The sequence below is a fragment of the Dicentrarchus labrax genome, unplaced genomic scaffold (genome assembly GCF_905237075.1).
Source record: "Dicentrarchus labrax unplaced genomic scaffold, dlabrax2021, whole genome shotgun sequence".
In the NCBI taxonomy this organism is placed as follows: domain Eukaryota; kingdom Metazoa; phylum Chordata; class Actinopteri; family Moronidae; genus Dicentrarchus; species Dicentrarchus labrax.
Genome location: NW_026136703.1, coordinates 3,378,679 through 3,398,756, shown reverse-complemented (window position 1 = coordinate 3,398,756; position 20,078 = coordinate 3,378,679). Strand labels below are relative to the sequence as shown.

Genomic DNA, 20,078 nt, shown 5'->3' with positions numbered 1-20,078 from the left:
TCACTGTGATCCTTTAAAAGGTTTCGACCTTAGATAACATAGATAAGACAGTTTTTATGTTTATTGCATGGATGTTCTTGGGTTTGTGCACACAGATAGCTATGGACTGCTTACCAAATACAACTAGATAACATCTGAACTTATGCTTATACCATCATAACTTATTTTATTTCAATGGTAAACATGTTTGATGCCCATCTTTGAAACAGACAAACCATAGTCATATCCATATTCTTGTTTACAGAAGTTTTGAGACAGTCACAGCACAATAACCAGAACACAATATGATGTAGAGATCCTGGACTTTAAAGTCTAGTCTCTAATATAGCTCTTTTAAAGAACAAAGTGTGCTGAGACTTTCTAAGACATGACCTCCACCAAGTATGATCTTCAGTCCATCACTGAACAAGACATTAGAAGAACCTTTTCTCGTCTTTCCCACTAACCTAATTTTACTGTCTGACATTGAGTCATTTCTCTGTCACCTTCTTGTTCTTCCGGGTGGTTGTTTTCTTTGCTGATGATGGTGTTTTTTATGGAAGTTTATGCTTTTTTTTTTTTTTTCAGTGTTTTGTTTTTATGTACACCCGTCAACTCCATTTTCCATCATGCTTTGTCAAAAGATGGTATTCACCCCTTCAAAGGCCTTAAGCCTGCGGCCCGTCAGGCGAACAGCCCGAGAACAGAGCCCAGCAAAACCTACAGCTGGCTGCGACCCCAAATACTCCCAAAGACTTTCAATTATTAAATGTAAAGAATGCAACAATGTAAAATGAGTCATACGCCTCAATTTATACCTTTTATATTGTATGTTGAGGAAAATGTAAGCCCTGTAGGAGATGTTAGCTGCTTTGCAAAGCCACATTTAGATAAATCCTTCACTGATTATATTAATTCATGTAAAGCATACCCCCAGACATATTTGCAGCTCTAATTGGTCAGTGCTCTTATGATTTCTTAGCCAACGTTAATCTGTGTGATCTTTCTACAGAATGTTTGTAAAAGTGTAAATATTGACAGATGTAGCCTCTGACCTATTTTAATGACACATGTAGGCGTAGGCTAGTACTCCAGATGTGACGGTTGGGGTTCCTGTGCCTCTGCATGGTGCTGGTGCTGATTGGATCGTGGCTGTTTGCTCCCACTTTTCTGTTGCGGTTGACGACACATGAAACCACCAGCCACATGGTGACCAACCCTTACTGTCTTCAGCTGCACACAGCAGTTATTCTGGACTGTTCAGATACATCAGATTTTCATTATGACTTTACTGTCTTAAATTTTGCAAAATCAAAATGATATCAGTCTGAATTTCTTGACTTTTCAAAGATCCATGGCTCTAAAACAGATGGCTGCTACCAGCTGATTGGTGTGGAGGCTTTGGAGCCAGAGACTTTGACTTTTCTAATCTGAATATTTACGCCTAAAATCAAACAGTCAGTGTTGGGTTGGGAAACTCATGTAGCTGGTACTACAAGTGGCCATTTTACTGTAAATACTGTGCCTAAACAATTAATGAATTTGAACTCCAGTTCTATGGGTAACAAATGAGCACAAGCTCTAGAAAAGCAGCTTTTATTAACCAGCACAATTCTATGACTGACAAATTCATGCATTATTTTATTTACTATTAAATGATGTTGTTGGAAATCTTTATTTAATGGTCATTTGGCATAAAGTTAAATATAAATACCAACGGAATAAAATGGCTGCCTTCCTGCATGTGTGCGTCCCCGGAAGGGTGGACTTTTTGTTTTTGGATGTCTGCAGCAGTAACCTTGAAGGATGCAATTTCATCTGTCATTTATTCTTCCCCATCTAGACTGTATCAGGATAAACTGTAACTCCAGTAAGTTAACACTCAAGTTTCATTTTGCTCTCTATGTTGATGGTATGTTGATGTTGTTTCTTTTACAAGGAAATGTGTTTTTTTAAAATGTCCTGCACCGCCCCTCCACCTTCTCTTTAGCCTATCATGTGGCGTTTGCTCACTTGGTTGGGAACCAACAGGAATAGCCTCAGTCAAATGTTATAAGTGGTGATTTATTTTAATGATTAGACATATCTGAACTTTTTATTATAATCAAGCTGAGTACTACTTTGATTCATTATCCAACAAAAAGTGAGTGATTCTAAATATCTTTGATACTGTAAACAGTAACAGTCCAGTAACACTTAATTTGATAGTATATTGATGATTTTAGAATAGCTGTTGGACACTTGCCTATTTGCTGGACCTTCACAGGCTATACAACCTTAACTCTGACCCTATTTTTAATTCCCTCACCCTTTTACTAACTCAAATGTGTATCCTTATTCCCGCCACCCATTAATGTTAATTAAGAAGAATACATAATTGGCATGAATAACAAGTAAATTCCATTAAAGCGCACCAATAAAAACTGGTGAGTAGTGCATGAGACCGTACTTCATGCTTCAAAAGCCCACATTCCATTAGACCAAAACATCTACCACACTGTAAGAGTATAAAACAGTGTAATAATAAAGACGGTCGTTGCATTCAGGAGAAAGGGCAACATGTAGTATAAACATTGATTAGAGAGTGTTAAAATCCTCTTTTAAAACAGCATACATGGAGCCGGGTCTGTGTGCATTTAACAATGAAAGATACTTACTGTAAAGCTTTGTTGTAAACTTACCAACATGGTGAAACTTGTCAGTACCCAAAACAAATGAACAGCAGTACCCTGAAGGTAATGTCAGTATGGCCCCAACAGAGAGAAACAGCCTAATGAGTACACATTCAGAATGAAATGAAAGTTCCACATGATACGATGAATATGACTACTTAATATATTTATATTGAATATGAATATGGCTGAGCTGTCAATACCCAGATTTAAACAGCAGTTAAAGCATGACTGATTGAATATATATGTGATAGCTTTAATATATAATTATTTCAGGTTACTTTCTACATTATACATTTAGGAATGATAATTCATTGAGTTCTGTTTGCATTTACAAATGTGTCTGCTGCTTCTACATAGTGTATAGTATCTCAGCATAGCAGTTGTCAGGCTTCCACCAATAACTATGGATTGCTTTTACTCATAATGAGGCCATGGAGACCTTTGGTTTTACATCCATCATATGAATATAAATATTTATATATTTTTATTATGATACATAATTACAGATCCAGCTCCAGTAGAGTAATTTGCTGTCATTTAGTACTATAAATATTCTTGCAAGTTCGGATCAGGGATAAAAGAGATGTGTTTGCAGGACAGTTCAGTTTCTATGTGCTCTCAGACACAGAAAGGACAAAGGTATGTAGAGTCATAGCTCTGTGCTCCTAAGCCTGTAGTGCAGTGGAGACATTTTATCTAAGATACAATACACATGTTACAGACCAGAGAAAGGAATAACAAAGATCAAATCCCTAACGATCCTAATGTCACCGTGCTAGATACTGTCTGTCTTTGCTTACTCCTGACAGCCATGGAAAAAATAAAAAACAGATGCTAATAGAGAATTTAAGTTTTTTTAAAGTTTTTTTGTGAGATTTGGGTGAACTGACTCTTTAAATGGAGTCAAGAAAGCGCCTTGACTGACCATCAAGTGCCAAAACACAATAGTACAATGCTGAAATTTGTGCCCTGTAATCCTGTTGGAAAGTCAGGAGATCTGATAATTAATATTTGGAGACACATAATTCCTGTTACTGTGATGCCTACATGTATTTCATAAAGGCAAAGGAAAGAATTTGACAGGCATTTCAATGCGGCATATAATAGATTCAAAATAGTAGAGCAAAGTCAAAGAGACAAAACTCAACAAACATGAAAGGTATTAAGACATTTGCAGTAGTGTGTGGGCGCACCTGCCAGCTAAAGCAACACAAACTGAGGCTTTTGGTCTCTTTTTCATGTCTATAGACCAATGAAAGACTACAGCCCTAATTACGTCATGAGTCAAATACCAACATAAGACAGCTCATACTACAAATCTGTCTGAATTTTACTGTGGCTGACAGTGCTACTTCAAGTCCCGTTTTTGTGCCTAAACCCCACAGACATGAACAAACACACTTTTATCCATGTGTTTTCTGTTCTGTTCTAAGCTTTCAACTGTAGTCGAAAAAAGCTAGTGGATGGAGTTTTTTGGGGGGCTTTAAAATAAGGGTTCCATCATTCACTGAAAATCAACACATTTAGTTTGGAGGGCTTGTAGGTATCTAACCTCAGGGTAAGAGTGTCCCTTTGGATATTTATCAACATAAATATATGTGACTTTACATTACATTGTTTGCACTAGCACCTACATGTAATTCCTGTCATTAAACCTCTCCTGAAATGAGAATACATTGACGTTGATGGATGAAAAATAATGGAGATAGATTACAAAAAGGCTAATGGCATCATATATTGGACTGGTGTCTACTGTGGCTCAGCTTATTGGGGATGTTTTTGGCTTACTTTTCAAGGTCAGACAAAGTGAAAGGAAAAGATTTCTATAAGCCTATGATGAGTAAAAGCACATTCTCCTACTGTAGTTGCCCTTTCTCTGTTCAAACTATTAGAGACTGTTCTGCAGCACAGTGGTCAGGTGTACTCTGAGAATTACTGATGTCAAATATTTTGTATTTTTCTTCTCTGTGTATTTCACTGACTAAACCAAACCTTTGTTTCCCAGAGGCATAGGAACTACTTTAAAAAATGCATTTAAAGCCATTTTAAAGCTACTAAATTGAAGCAGAGTTTCTGCTAATGATTCCAGGCTGAATGGTGGGAAAACAAAGGTTTGGTTTTAGGTTCAGGATGTATTTAACTTTGTGATTGACCATTGTTCTCAGGCAAGGGACCGGAGACCCTGTATGCCGGGCAAAAGCTCAATGATAATGAATGGCATACAGTGCGTGTGGTGCGTCGCGGCAAAACCTACAAGCTAACGGTTGACGATGATGTAGCAGAAGGTACTTACCTGCATCAACTCGGTATATGCTTGACGAAATGTTCTTAGTGTTGCCTTGTCAGTGGTAGTGCACCATGCTGTGGTGTGTTGCCGTAGAGATTGACAGTCATCAGTTTGTAATTCTGCTACAAAGAAAGCATGTTAGTGACAGTTTGCATCCATCTAATACTGTTAATGTAATTTTCTCCTTAAATCAGCCCTTTTGTGTTAGTGTCAGACAGTGTTCTCTTTTCTTTTCGTTTTTTGTCTTTCTTTTCAACCCATCCCCTCCACCCTCCCCGTCTTCAGGACAAATGGTGGGTGACCACACTCGTCTGGAGTTCCACAACATCGAAACCGGCATCATGACAGAGCGTCGGTTTGTTTCCAGCATCCCATCCAGCTTCATTGGTCATCTGCAGAGCCTTAGGTACTTACAACACTTGCTTTTACTTTACTTTTGAAATACATATATACTGCAAAACTTCTTTACACGCAGGTCTCCTTTACTAATCTGGTGTGGCAACACGTATTTTATATACAATTCCTTGGCTGTACCAAAGTATCATATGATCAAATGAATGATATTTGAAGATTTAGTTTTTATACAAGCAATATTCATACTGGTTTAAATAAACAATCTGATAGGATTTCCATTCTTTGCTGAGCAAGAGTTTTGTGGATAAGGAATTAAAGGCATGTCCCATATAGACGTCTGTCACAAATAAAGGAAGGTTGAGCCTATTAATTGAAGTTTTACGGTATGTTTTATGGAGCCCCTAAGGAAGTGGTTCTCCAACTGTATGGTGGGGCCCCGTGGTGGGGCATCCAGCCAACTAAGTTGAAGGAATGTGATTTATGCAGGGAAGATGGCAAAAAAGTTTGCTGATGCTTTTGTGTTGACGATCATTTCACTAAAATTAAACTTGGATCCTTTTTCATTAATTGCTTCCCCCCTATCATTGGTAATTATTGATACAAAATGTTGGGTGGTGAAGCATGAACCTTTTTTTAGCTTCTGAAGGGGGCATGCCAGAAAAGGTTTGAGAACAACTGCCCTAAGGGGACGTGGGGGAGAAATAAAAGAGATGGTGGAAGAAAACTCCACTTGTGTTTTTCTTAGAAACATATGTGTTCTCTTACAAAACTTTTCAACTTTATTCACTGATAACAAACTAGCAATATAGGGCACTGAATGGACTTTATTGAACTTAATATGTTCTTGAGGGAAAACTTACTCAAGCTTGACGGACCTAGGTGATTTAATTCACAACTAACTGCAGTATTGCAGACAACTTCACGGTTACCGTTGGATGTAGAATAATCAATGTGTTTTAGTCAAGAATGTCCATCTGCATCTGTATTTGAGGCCACGGTCAAAATACAACCGTATTAACCTCTCCATAGCGTTGGTTTGCCGTTTCCCAAATGACACACGTGAAGCATTGACCCAGAAGTGCTTTTTTCTACTCAATATATAATTTTTTCTCGGGAGAACGAAAAAGTTTTGCAAGAGAACGCAGGTTTCTCAGGAGAAGTATTCTTTCTTTCCCCTTTTTTTTACCTGTCTATTTTTTCCACCCATTTCCTGTTAGGGGCTCTGTAATATTTGAAATTTCACTAATTACTATTTTTATAATATTAACAATAAATCAAAAGATAACGTAGCAACTGTAGCTCTACAGAATTCTTTGGCCTCTTTTAGGTAATTATTTTGGTTTTACAGCACATTAACTGTTTGGTTCAGTGCTGAAGACAAATGTAATGAGAAGCTGGTGAAAAATGTGAAACACTGAAAGTCTGAAATGTAAATTAAAATGTTTAAATATGCCTTGTGAGACTCATAATTAGTTTGCTTGTTGTGGAGTGAAATGGCTAACAAAGTCAATTGCTCCAGAAGCAATACAATGCAATAATTAGGTAGTCATTCGGCTAAGGGTCCCCCATCTAATCTTTACTTTCAATTATACTTGGCTGATGTCTTTTTCTCAACCACACTATGAAGAACAAGTACGATTTTATTTTTACAGCAATCATTTCAAATGCCTGTTTCTTTGCTTTCCTCAGATTTAACGGCATGCTCTACATCGACCTATGCAAGAATGGTGACATTGATTATTGCGAACTCAATGCCCGCTTTGGGATTCGTTCCATTATCGCCGACCCCGTCACCTTCAAATCCAAGAGCAGCTATCTGAGCCTGGCCACCCTACAGGCCTACACATCCATGCACCTCTTCTTCCAGTTCAAGACCACCTCCCCAGATGGCTTCATACTCTTCAACTCTGGAGATGGCAATGATTTCATCGCTGTAGAGCTGGTTAAAGGGTAAGTTTGTTAACCTTTTGCACACTGAAAACTTGAGGGTTTAGCAGTAAAATGTTTTGATCATCAACTAAAAGTGACTATAATCAGTATTTTCATTATAACAATGTGACATGTGTAAATGTTATTGCTCATAGTGGTGGTCCTAGAATTATCACCTGAATCTGCAGTTTCCCTCAACTTTTCTGTTTTAGTTCAGAAAAGCTCTAAAAACCCTCGGTACCTGCTTGGCACCAAACAGCAGACAGCCACAGCTACCAACAAAAAATAGAGCTAAAGCCAGAGTGAAAAATGGACTTAAAGGACCAGTGTGCAGGATTTAGTGGCATCGAGCAGTGAAGTTGCAGACTGAAACAAACACCCGACCCACAGGGTTTGAAGACACAAACGTCTAAGGCATTCATTCTATCAATCATCTAAAGCAACAAAAAAATGATTCCTATATTCATGTGATTATACACAAATGAAAACATGTATATTATATTCCATTTCTGTCAATAGATCTTCCTGAATGTTACACACTGGACCTTTAACATTCATCAAATGGACAGAAACATGACTCCATGATAATGTTGCTCTGTAAATAAGTGGCCGTTACTTGGCCATATCAACTTAAAAGATGATAATATGCGAATGTTAATAATTCTGAACAGTTATTGTAGGTTTAGCAGTTAATGACTCGACTTGAGGGAGCAGCGTAAAGAGCGAAGAGAGTAAGAGAGAGAATAACATCATCAAGTAGTCTCAGGTTACAGTCACAGAAAGTAAGTCCATAAATAAGTAAATAAGTAATAAGTTATAAATAAGTCGATACGTTGATATTTAAAGGGTCCCCTTGACCCTACAATGTGATCTGACCTGTAGGTCTTTTTAAATGACCCTTTTTAATAATGTTGTTAGTTTTATCTCAATCAAAATGTGTTTACATGCAACATTATTTCACATAGGCCAGTTCTATTGACAAGACAATATAATTTCTACCAAAATTCCAATAATTCACTTTGCACTACCTCATTGATTGAAATGAACCCAAGTTTTTTCAGGCTGTCATGTTGTGAACATTTCAAAGAAAAGCTTTAAAGGCAAAGTGCTGAAGATTTACACATAAACATTCAGTAACCCTCAATAACTTTTGTCTTGCAGGTATGTCCACTATGTGTTTGACCTTGGAAATGGGCCCAACCTCATCAAGGGAAAAAGTGAAAGGGCACTGAATGACAACCAGTGGCACAATGTGGCCATCACCCGAGACAACAGCAACACCCACACACTGAAAGTAGATGCTACAGCCACTAGTCAGAGTATCAATGGGGCCAAGAACCTGGACCTGAAAGGTATGCAAAGGACATGACACCTCTAACTGCCCAACTGTATACATTATGCGGCATTGTACTGACCAACTTCCAACACTTAAAGTTTAGCAATGATGAAAAATAACACTACTGCACATCACAAAAAATTGTGTATAGGGGAACCCAGTCTGACTCTAAAGTCGTTTAATACTGCCGATTAGTCAGTGGCTGTCCACTTCAAAATATGATGCTGTAGGTATTAACGGATGCACCCACAGTCAAAGTCAGGTGATGTAGTATAAGGAGCAACAAAGCCCACATATTGAGGTGAGCTGGATGGACTGTTCAAATAAACACAGGACTTTAACCCAAGGTGACTGCTGTTCATGTTCTGTGTGAAACCAAAAATCAACTATTTCTTTTCACTAATTTATTTAAGTCATCTTCTGTATGGTTATATTCATGTTACGCCAGGTATGTGATGGTTTAAGATACTTGTCCTACAGTCTGGTTTTTCTATGCCCCAGGTGATCTGTTCATCGCAGGACTGGGTCCCGGCATGTATGGCAATCTGCCTAAACTGGTGGCTTCCAGAGAAGGCTTCCAGGGCTGTTTGGCGTCAGTGGACCTCAACGGCCGCCTGCCAGATCTCCTCAGTGACGCCTTATTTCGCAGCGGACAGATTGAACGTGGATGCGAAGGTACACCGTCCCTCAAATCCCAGCCTGATTTAGACTACTACAACACAAACTTCAACTCCAGCAGCCCTTTCTTCCTGCTCAATGCAAACAGTAGCTCCACAGCCCTGCAGCCATACGGAAGCCCCTCTATCCTATTAACTGTACTTGTTGTCTCACTTACCCACTGCTAGAGTCAGGCCAAACACCACACAACACCTCACCTACACCACCACATGTTATCGGCCACATTGGTCGCCCACTGACAGTGCCGTCACAATCACCATAAGAGCAGTTTTTTTGCCAGTGCAGTGACATAAAATACTGCCAGGTGCTCCATTTTTATCTCTTATGCTTTTGTAGTTCATTTTTTCTCCTGAATTTTTGTGAATGTTTGGAGACTTAAACAATGAAGGAACAGAGCTCCTAACGACTGGCTGGTTCAGGTGTGTTGGCACAAAGTCACATTAATTTGATTGTACAGAGATAGATTAAGAGCAACATTTCGCTCTTCAGTACATTTTTTAAATTATTAAAATCAAATTGACCCTTCACTAAGCCCCACCCCCCTTAGTTACTGTTACTTTGCTTGTCAAGCATTCCATTGTAGAACTGCACATATATAGTTTACAGTGACACAGTAGTATAACTGGAGGTTTGTAGTCATTTTTGAAACAATGGATCCCCGACTTAACTTGGCAACTCCTAGCTAACATTAAGTTTGTGAGTTGGTTGAAAACTCAGTTTCAGAATATGCATTTGATGACTATGTACAAAGTATCATGTTAACTCTGTGTAATGATGAACCCCCAACCCCCCCCACCCCCGTTGGCTAACCAATCCTAGAAAAAGCAAATCTGCATAATGACCAGTTAATGATTCCATGAGGCCATGGAAATATAGGACTAGTCTTGTGTTACAGAGTATTTTATTAATCCTGTATTAAAGGACCAGTGTGTAGGATTTAGTGGCAACTAGCGGTGAAGTTACATATTGTAACCAATGATAACCCATGAAAGTCAGTGTTTGGTTTGTCAGTTCTGGGCTACTGTAGAAACATGGCAGCCTCCATAGAAGAGGGCCTCTCATTCTGTAGATAAAAACAGCTCATTCTAAGGTAAGAAAAAACACAATTCTTATTTTCTCCGCCCAATATTGTCTAAAATTGTATAGTTTTTATTAGTTTCAGGGTTACTTTTACATTTTTTAATCATAATAAGATAGGTATTTGTCAGTGGCAAGATTTAAAAAGTTCAGAATCGGTATTACAATACAAACAACACTTTGTGAAGGCAACTTTTATCTGGAGACTTCTAATCTAGATTCAAGGTTTTGAAGTATTGGTCCCAGGTGATTATACTCTAATGAAAACATGCCTATTTTATATGGATACATTTAATAAATGGAATATTACATTCCATTTCTGCCAATAGATCCTCCTAAATGTTACACACTGGACCTATAAAGTGCAGTATTATACAAAGAAATAAATGCAAGAATAGACTTGTAACATACCACAGTTCATGAATGTGACAAATGAATCCTTTGAATCTTTAATCTTCAGCTGTTTACAGTAGGAATCTATTATAAGTTATAGTTTTTATGTGTTAAGTATTTTCAGGCAATATGTTTAACTTTGTCTCAGGTAAACTTCCCAAATCCCAGTACAAAGCAGAATAACCGGTGTTATTATCTTCCATGCAGTGTATGTGTCAATCCTGAAAAGGACCTTTTTCTAATATAATCTCTTAATCACCCAAACTAATGTAGTTAGTGTTAGCATGATTCAAAAGAAAAACAGACTTAAAACAGAAGCACACATTTTCAGTAAGTCAGAGATGGACCACTAAAAACTAACTACAGCCTTAATTATTGACTTTAGAAGTGACGCTGTGTTACTAAGTAGTAAGCTGTGCATAGTTACAGTTCGTAAGCTATGACTGGACAATTGCTATTTGGGGTAGGGGTTTAGCAAAGGTCAATTACAGGGGGAGTACAAAGAAAAGTACAAAACATCAAATCTATGAATTTGGATTACACCTGGCTGTGACACCATAGCAGCATTGTACTCCAGACTCCAACTAGCCTAAGCTTGTTTATAGCTGATTTATAGTTCATGCATATAGCTACATCAAAATAGGCTGTCGAAACATTTTGCACGAGCAAGCGAATGTCACTGTGGACAAAATGTTTCCATCTTCCTGTGCAAGCATTCTTTTGTGGTTGTTTTTGTCATCCTCTTGAGGTTCTGGGCCAGCTTCCACAACCTGTTCTTGTTTGCATGGAAATCATTTTCTGTACAGCTGTTTTTTTTCTTATGCCTGCCATATCATTCAGTTGGACATTGAGTGTATTGTATGTTGTTTTTTTTAACATTAACTTACAGAGCCCTGTGTTGGACAAATAAATGTTAGTTGATGTTTCATTTGAATCAAAACAGAGCTTAACAGTATGTGTACTCTATGTCCTCCTCGCTGTGACAATCTGAATGGGTTTGAGAACAATGTTATTCACTGTGCTGAATGTACTTCAAGAAAGTAATGGTTGATTAATTTATTTTTCAAAATAAAATCTCATCAATCACACTTTGTTGGTCTTGTCCATGGCATTCTAATGTCTCATTTTTATGTGTGCTTGTATGGTTTCTTTTCTTTCTTTTGCCAATGTATCATGATCAGTTGATTAGCCATTTAATCTGTATTACCACGTACTGTCTGCATTTCATTACGAGCTTTCATTGCATAAAATGGCTTTGTGTTTCCAGCCAGTGAGCCCTTACCAAATATAATGATTACTGAGTCGGCAGCTCAGGTAGTAGCAATACATTGTTTCGTCACTAGATGGTGATACTACACTACTGGCAAACATCTAACAGAACACTATCAGCAGAAGTAACATGAATAAGCTTTTTACCGTTGTTACATCTTACATGAAATCCTGAACCAGATCAGCGGATCAGTCACCAGAAATAAAAGGAGTTTCCACTGCAGAATATCCCTGCACTGTAAGTCATTGTAGGTTCCAAAACTCCATCCCCTCCTCCAACTCATCATCAGTTCACTCGGTCCTGAACAGCTCTTTAACAGTGCAGCTGGCATCAGTTCCCCAGGTAAGTCCCCACTCAACACATTAGCCTGATATGAGTTAGATCAGTTGATGTAAACTGGCAGTCACTCTGCTGTTGTGACAATCTATATACATTAATGTGTAAGGACATATTTTGGAAAAACAATAATTGGATGATCGAGTCAGAAAAAGTGTTTGTCCTTCACAGAGCACAGTAGTGTGGATTCTTCTTCTTGTTTCTCTGCTGCCCATCCTTACTTTTTTATAGTAGAGGTGTAAAGCTTAGACACATAACGTGGATGTCACGAGTTTAACTTCAGACTTTACATAAAAATGTCTCTGTCAAGAATATTCATGTTTTCACCATGAATAGGTTTGTTTAGGACTGGAGTTTAAAAGGTTAAGACTTGGGACTTAAAGGGTAACGACGGGATTTTTCAACCAGGACCTTATTTTCCAGTATTTTTGTGGCCAAGTGACTGATGGGGAAATGGGCAACAAAGTAATCCTCATGGGCAATCGTGCACTGTTAAAATACATCCATTAAAAGTTGTTTTTGCCACTGATCAGCTCAGATTGTTATGTCGGACAACACAACCCTGCAGAGAAATGAAAGATTTTCTGTACCTTTTGCTTGATCAGCTTGTTAGTCTTCTTCAACAAGTCCTCACCTCTCCGAGATTTCAGAACGAGACTTCTTCTTGAGCAATACTTGGTTAGAGATGCAGTGCATCAGTGGAGTTCCCAGTAGGAATGCTAGAGGGAGGAGGAATAATAAGTTTGTGTGATTGTGATAAAAGACACAGACACTATAGACTAGACAATAGTCTCAATTAAATCAAACCATTTTTGACAATCCATGCCCCCATAGCCTCGTGGTCATTTTATATTGATAACAGGAATAAAGAGAAGAAATTCTACAGACAATAGACTTTAGTCTGAAATTTAGTCTTTCAGAGAATCAGTCAAGAGGCTTGTATGTGAAACAAGTGCTGTCAGAGAAGACCAAACCAGTCTCCCTTTAAAGACGACTCTTGCTTCAGTTTATATGATTATGGTTAAGCCTGCAGTGAGTTTGTATCGCATTAAACCCAGTTCTGTCTGTGTGTACATGTACATACAAATGATGCCTTTCACCATTTTTGAAAAATACTAATTCTTTGCATTAAAAAAAATTTGGTGAAGGAATGGATACTGACAGTTCTACTGTAGAATATGGAAGTCCGCTCATTGCAATTTCTTAGAAATTAGAAATAAAAAAGCACATTTGCAGTGATATATTTGACTGTAAATTTGACCAGAAACAGAGGTCCACAGTTGGTCGGTAAACTGATAGTCCACTGTTGGTAATGTAAGAATGTGTGTTTGTGTTTGTTTGTGTGGATGTGTGCTTGTGGGGATGGCTGGACTTCCACAGGTCCCAGCACCACATGTCAGGAGGACTCCTGTGCCAACATGGGCATTTGTATCCAGCAGTGGGAAAACTACACCTGCGACTGCTCCATGACTTCCTACACTGGCACACAGTGCAATGACCGTGAGTACTGATCTCACTATTAAATCACACGTTTTTATAACAGTGAGTGGACACAACATCTCAGTGTAAAGCACTGAATGATAATGAAAGTGACAATAAAGATATGACATGCATAATACTCCTAGGTAAGTCTTGCTCTTTCTGAGCTTCTTTCATACACGGACACAAGGATAGTATGTAATGTCACAGCAAACATCTGCTCTGAACAGTTTGTGGCCAAAAACACCAGCTGCAAGACCACTAGAGGGGGTTAGACTTGCATTAATTCAGCTTGACAAAAAGTCACTTTGGAACTGCAACTTTAGGCTCATTCTCTTCTGTAGCCTGCCTGTTGAAAACCACGATATCTGCAGTGACCTGGAGGAGTCACTATTGGGCAATTTAACGTCAGGAAATTAATCTTCTCTCTCTTTTCACGGTGGATATTTCCACCAATGTAATCCACAAGTTCCTTCATCAACACAATATGCAAAAAGCAGATCACAATTATTTTATGTGTTTTGATTTTACATGTGATGTCCCCCACAAAGGTAAGTGCTAGCTGTTGTCTTAATAAGTTTCATCAGGGGTTACTGTGCTGAAAGCTGTGTTGAAAGCAAGTTTCAGGCCCTTAGAGAGTACCAGTGAGTCTATTTATACCAATATTTTTTTCCCAACAATATTATTAGAATACTATATTATTAGAAATAATAACATTTTGAATAAAGAATGTACATTTGCAGTGGACAAACCCCAAACATATGCAGAGTTGAAACTTTCAGGTTTAACTAGGTCTCCTGGGTTTAAAAAAATTCAATCTTTTTTTAGCTTTGGTCCATCCAGTAGATTTGATCTTCAGCTCTAAACCCCTGATCTCATCAAATAGTCCCCCAGCCCAACAGCTCACTCCCTGCACAGGTCACCAGCATCTCCTGCACCCATCAACCTGAAGTGTTTAATCAGAAAGAGGACAATAATTGAACAAGTCAGTAACTCCTGTGCACAAACACACAAAGTGAAGTCTGTGGGAATGACGGCTTCACTAAAAAGATTAGCCAGCCAGGTTTCTCTGCTGCAGTTAATCCAAGTATTGTGAGCGTGATAATCCATGAGATGGAAGCTTTGGAAGCCCTGGCTATCTTATCTTATGAAGTCCTGGGGATAGTTGGTGTCCAGGTAAAACTGCATGCATACCCACAATCCTCTCCTGATGCAGACATCTATGATGTTGTGGCATCTCAGATGCCTCAAGACAATCAATCAAGAAAATGCAAACTCCTTTAAATACACACATTCCCAACATAAGTATACAATGTACAAAGTGACACACACCTGAGGGTAACAGTAATTTTGTTTGTGTATGAATGTCAATCGAATGGGTTAACTTAATGCATTTAGCATAGTTATTCTTTATCGTCTTAGCTGACTGTCCAATTTGTCAAGGGCTGGAACTCAATTATTGTCATGCCATTTATACCCTTCTATCCTTTAACCTGTCATTATGGACACAAGTCACTTTCCTTTCATTATATTTCTTTTATTTCTCAGCAATGACACATCTATCACACACTTGCATACAGTATGCATCAAAAATGACCTCAGAACAAACTCAACTGGCTGGCAGGTTTCCAGAAAAGGAGGCTCATGGTTTCAAAGTAACAAGTCTCTCAACCACGTCTAAAGTTTAAAGTGTGTCTACTTTTTCTGAAGCGCCACAGAGTGAGTGGTGGTTGAAAAGCCTGCTGTCAAAAGCCATTTTCTCATATGAATTTCTGGACAATGTCCAGAGAATCAGGTCCAGATGGAGAATGTACGTGTCAGTGTTCTCACATGTTGGAAATATGTCTAGTTTAGGCAAAGGGTGGCGCCTATGTAGAGCATGCAGGAGTGGGACGAGAACACATGATGCCTGTTTTTGCATTATTGCATTATTAGTATTGCATTACACAGACTTTACCCTGCCAGCTCCTAGGACATAGACTCAACAAGCTTTCTCCAAATGACTGACCCAGATCAGTTGAACAGGGCATTAATTGTGTAATGCCCTGTTCAACTGATCTGGACATTTGCATTCACACCATTCACCACCTGTATTATTTCTAGTCCTCAGCAAGTGGCAGCACCAGTGGCTGCAAAAAAGAAATCCAATAGTATTAAGTATTATGGAGAATGAGTCTACTTCTCACTTGATAGATTCGCTCAGTAAACAGCTTACAGTTTATGGTCTCAATTAATAGTTTCTAGGAGGACTCGAAACTAAACACACCTCAGCTCACAGTACGTCACCGCTGCTGGCTGCAAAACACAACATGGCAAGGTCCTTAATGCCAAACTCGAGGCTTCACAACGGTACTCCACAGACCAGTTGGTGACACACATGCACCCCGACTGCAACCACTGCCTACTGGATCTCTCCAAGAAAGAAAGTCTTTTGCATGCTTTTGTAGTTTTACACAATGAGGTTAAGAGAGAAGTTAAACACTAACAATTGGGGGAATAAAGGGTTTCTGATGCTGTTAGACGATCTGACAGGAACATTGTTTAAAGCATACTGAGGCCTAAAAACAGGACTTCAGAACAATCCACTCCACACTTAAAAACAAAGACCTGGGATGTCAAACAGAGATCACTTCAATTTAACCTGTAATCAGGTTTCTGTAACCCTGCTTTAGGATCAAGTTCCTTCCGTTCAAAGCGTCTGCAAGCACAGGTACACGTGGACACACAGGCACTGCCTTAGGCCACTTAGATCTTTCTTTGAAACAGGCAGCTGTCTGTCTATTGACATATGGTTGCATCATTGCCGTGGCCCTGCAGTAAACTATCATCGAGGGATATTTGATTAACTATACCAATAAATGTCTCATTAGCAGGCCCATTGCCTGGTCAATGATCTCACTTCAAATGAATGCAGGACATTTAGAGAGGCTGGGGAAGAGACAGCCTGTTCGACAGTCAGCAAAATAAAAAACGGCACATTTTTATCGTAAGTGGTATTCGTGGTTGTTTATTTTTATGCTTATTATAACTAAGATTGTGATTATTAACTTCATTATAGATAATTATTGTTTCTTCTATGTGTACCATCACAGAGCCTTCCAGGAACTAATGGAAGGCCATTTTAAAAGATTTTAAACTTTTCTTAATCAGATCTGCCAGATTAGTTGCCTCCTCTCAAATACAGTGTCATATTCTCTTAGGAAACAAGAGATGCCTCTGAATTACCTGTTGTTGTCATTTAAGTAATCTTCTTTTCTAACATAACAGACACTCAACACAAGTTTCCTGCCATTTGGGTTTGATTCCCAGCTGTGCACATGCATGTTCGCGTTGCTGGCACTGTGTTGACGTTCTGCTGCCCTCTAGTGTCACCCCCTCTCACACACACACTTTACAGCATTCATGCTGCAAGGAATAAATACCTCACAGCTAAGTGATGTGTCGTTCATGAACAAATCTTATTGCTCATCTGAGCCAAATGACCTGGCTAAAAAGAGCCAGAATTCCCCTTACTTGCAGCAGTGAAGTGGCAGAATGAAATGATTGGCTACTGTAATAATAATTATTTATTTCCGTCGTCTCTACAGCTTTTGCGTGGATTACATTAATAACATTAATTACTCTTATTGGCTTTTTATTGTTGCACTTGCAGTGGCGTGGGGATTGTGGTTGTGTCGGATCTCTACCCTACTCTGCTCTGAGCACAGGCAGTGGTGAAACTCTGTAGCAGGTGGGACTGCTCTCTCTCTCTCTCTCTCTCTCTCTCTCTCTCTCTCTCTCTCTCTCTCTCTCTCTCTCTCTCTCTTTCTCTCTCTCTCTCCCCACACACAGCAGAGTTGAGAAAAGAAACAGCGAGAGAGATGACAATGGCTGCACCGTACATTTAAGCTGGACGAGTAAACAACATAAAACAAAAGATCGGATCAATAAAGCTCAACATAACCGATCAGCACCAATACCAATCATTGAGATCAGATTGGGACATCCCTAGTAATAATATATTATTTTGTAATATATACTTTCAACCACCTTAAAAAGGTCCAGTGTGTAACATATAGGAGGATATATTATCAGAAATGGAAATATAACATTCATAGGTGTGTTTTCATTAGTGTATAAATACCTGAAAATGCTCCTTTAAAGGGTTAGTTCAGATTCTTTGAAATGGGGTTGTATGGTACTTCAATATCAGTTTAAGTGTGCTTTATCTTGCCATCAGGCAGCCCTTTCCAACGTGAAAATTAAACCGTTATATTCGTCTATGCTCTCTTCAAAGTAAAACAGTAATTTTCCCGTGCAAAAAATATTATTTTTATTATGTGACTTTGGTGTCTCAAGGGGTTAATTGTTTATATGCTGGCTGTAGCAGATATAAATTATGAAGTCTTCTCACAAGACACATTCTTTCTCAAGTAGTTAATGATGACAAATTTTACTTCTACTTGAGAATTTGTTACAAGGTAAAGATACATTTACAAATGCCCAGTATTTGGCAACTCTACCCACCTCTGTCAAAACATACATTTGAAAATGATCAGTTCTACTCAAAACAGCCCCAACTGTAGCCATGATTTTTAAGTTTAGAAAACCCAATGAGCTGGTGATGCCAAATAACTGAATGACCTCACATGTTAAAGTTAGAGGTAGAAGAGTGGCCAGGGCATCTCATTCTGATCCCTGGAACATCTGCAACATATAAATCCTGTAAGAAAATAGCTTGAATAGTACTTTCAAACAAATACTTTTGCATATGTGCTTAAATATACTGCGCAGACACAGAGGACTATAAGGGCAATCGAAATAAACAAAAGACAATCGTTTCAATCGATTGGGCCATATATCTTAAGTGGGCAATTCCTCTTACCCTGGGTATTCCCATGATGGATCCTCCACTTCTCTTTCTATTCTGAATGCCCAACACAAAATAACAAATGATTCCATTCCAGTCCCACAACACTCCGAGACACCCTGTCGTATTTCCTGTGTCCTATTCAAATCCATTTTTCAGTGGCTGCCGGTCTGCCATGGGAGGTAGTTTACTCTCTTATTGCACCACTTCATCTTTTGTCAGTCTCTTCATCATACGCCCTGTGACACCCTCAAGATGGATGTTAGGTCCAGCTCTAAGAGAAATCAGCCTCCAACACCCTCACTCCTTCAGACCTTCTACCATCAGCTTATGGCTGCTGATCAGAGGCTATTGGAGATCAGTGCAATGAGCCACAGATCAGTGCAGTGGATGACAAAGCTTTAAAGGGTTAACAACAGTTTCTTAATAGGGACCTGATCAGTTATCCCTATGTGTATTGTACAGGCTGGAGAATGACCATGCCTCAGACGTTCTTGCTGTTGCCTAAAACCTGTGGTAAAACCTGCCCATACATGGTTGTTACACACAGACTTCTTTCTCATTTATATAACCTTTTTCTTTGCCAATTTATAGCTCATGATTATACGTTTAAATTTGGCAGAGAAGACACTCTCATAGAATCTGAGTAACAAGAAGGATTCTGCCAAGAGAGCAAGATACACATACATAAGATTTTGGTCAAATCAAGACCAACACCAAAACCTCAGCACATCAGGAGAAGGCTGGGGTGGTGGAGGCTGTGGCAATGGTCGCAGTTGTATTATCAAAGCGACTGTCAGGTTATAATGGCCACAGTCTACATCTATATGAACATGATTGGATGTTATTAGACAGCTAGTAGCCACATAGCCTGGCTTTAGATAGGCAACATCGTGTTTTGTGAGTTTCTCCTACACACTTGGAAGGGGGGAAGGAGGTTTAAGTAGGTTGGAAGTCTCACCACTAGGTGCCACTAAATCATACACACTGGAGCTAATTTTAGGCTAATAAAACAAGCTAAAATTAAAGTTAAATACATGAAGCCTAATTTAAATAAATAGATTTTAGATTTGTTTCCAGGGAGATATTAAGTTTATATAGTCTTACTTTCCTATATTAAACATTGTATAAACAATAATTAATCTAAAATGTATAATAAATTATGATCCTGGTATTAGATATGTATTCTTTTTTTCCACAGTAAGACAAGAGTATTGATAAAGTAAAGGACAAATTAAGAGAACTTTTAAGAGTAGTAGTAGTATTAATAACATCCTGAAGATACTAGGGCTGTGTATTGGCAAGATTCCGGCGATACAGGGGTTACTATTCAATATATTGCCATATTTTGCGATAATGTAAGCAAAGTTATAAATTGCAATCTTTTAAATATCTGTCAGTGTAAATAACACCACTGTATGCATACAATTGGAGTT

The 20,078-nt window shown here is 38.6% G+C and overlaps 1 protein-coding gene across 10 annotated transcripts in view; it reads left to right on the top strand.

Moving 5' to 3' along the window:
* Positions 1-20,078, top strand: part of nrxn3a (neurexin 3a) — a 205,492-nt gene that overhangs the window by 127,368 nt on the left and 58,046 nt on the right. For 8 of the 10 annotated variants that reach the window (XR_007884294.1, XR_007884295.1, XM_051396252.1 and 5 more), the window contains 7 exons: positions 1,823-1,849; positions 4,820-4,939; positions 5,227-5,347; positions 6,985-7,245; positions 8,386-8,576; positions 9,062-9,235; positions 13,695-13,814. Coding sequence is in view for 8 of the 10 variants with exons in the window: in XM_051396252.1 (XP_051252212.1) it covers positions 1,823-1,849; positions 4,820-4,939; positions 5,227-5,347; positions 6,985-7,245; positions 8,386-8,576; positions 9,062-9,235; positions 13,695-13,814 (1,014 nt within the window). In the remaining 2 variants the exon portion in view is untranslated. The remainder of the gene's footprint in view (positions 1-1,822; positions 1,850-4,819; positions 4,940-5,226; positions 5,348-6,984; positions 7,246-8,385; positions 8,577-9,061; positions 9,236-13,694; positions 13,815-20,078) is intronic. The other 2 variants (XM_051396253.1, XM_051396256.1) reach the window with 1 other exon arrangement.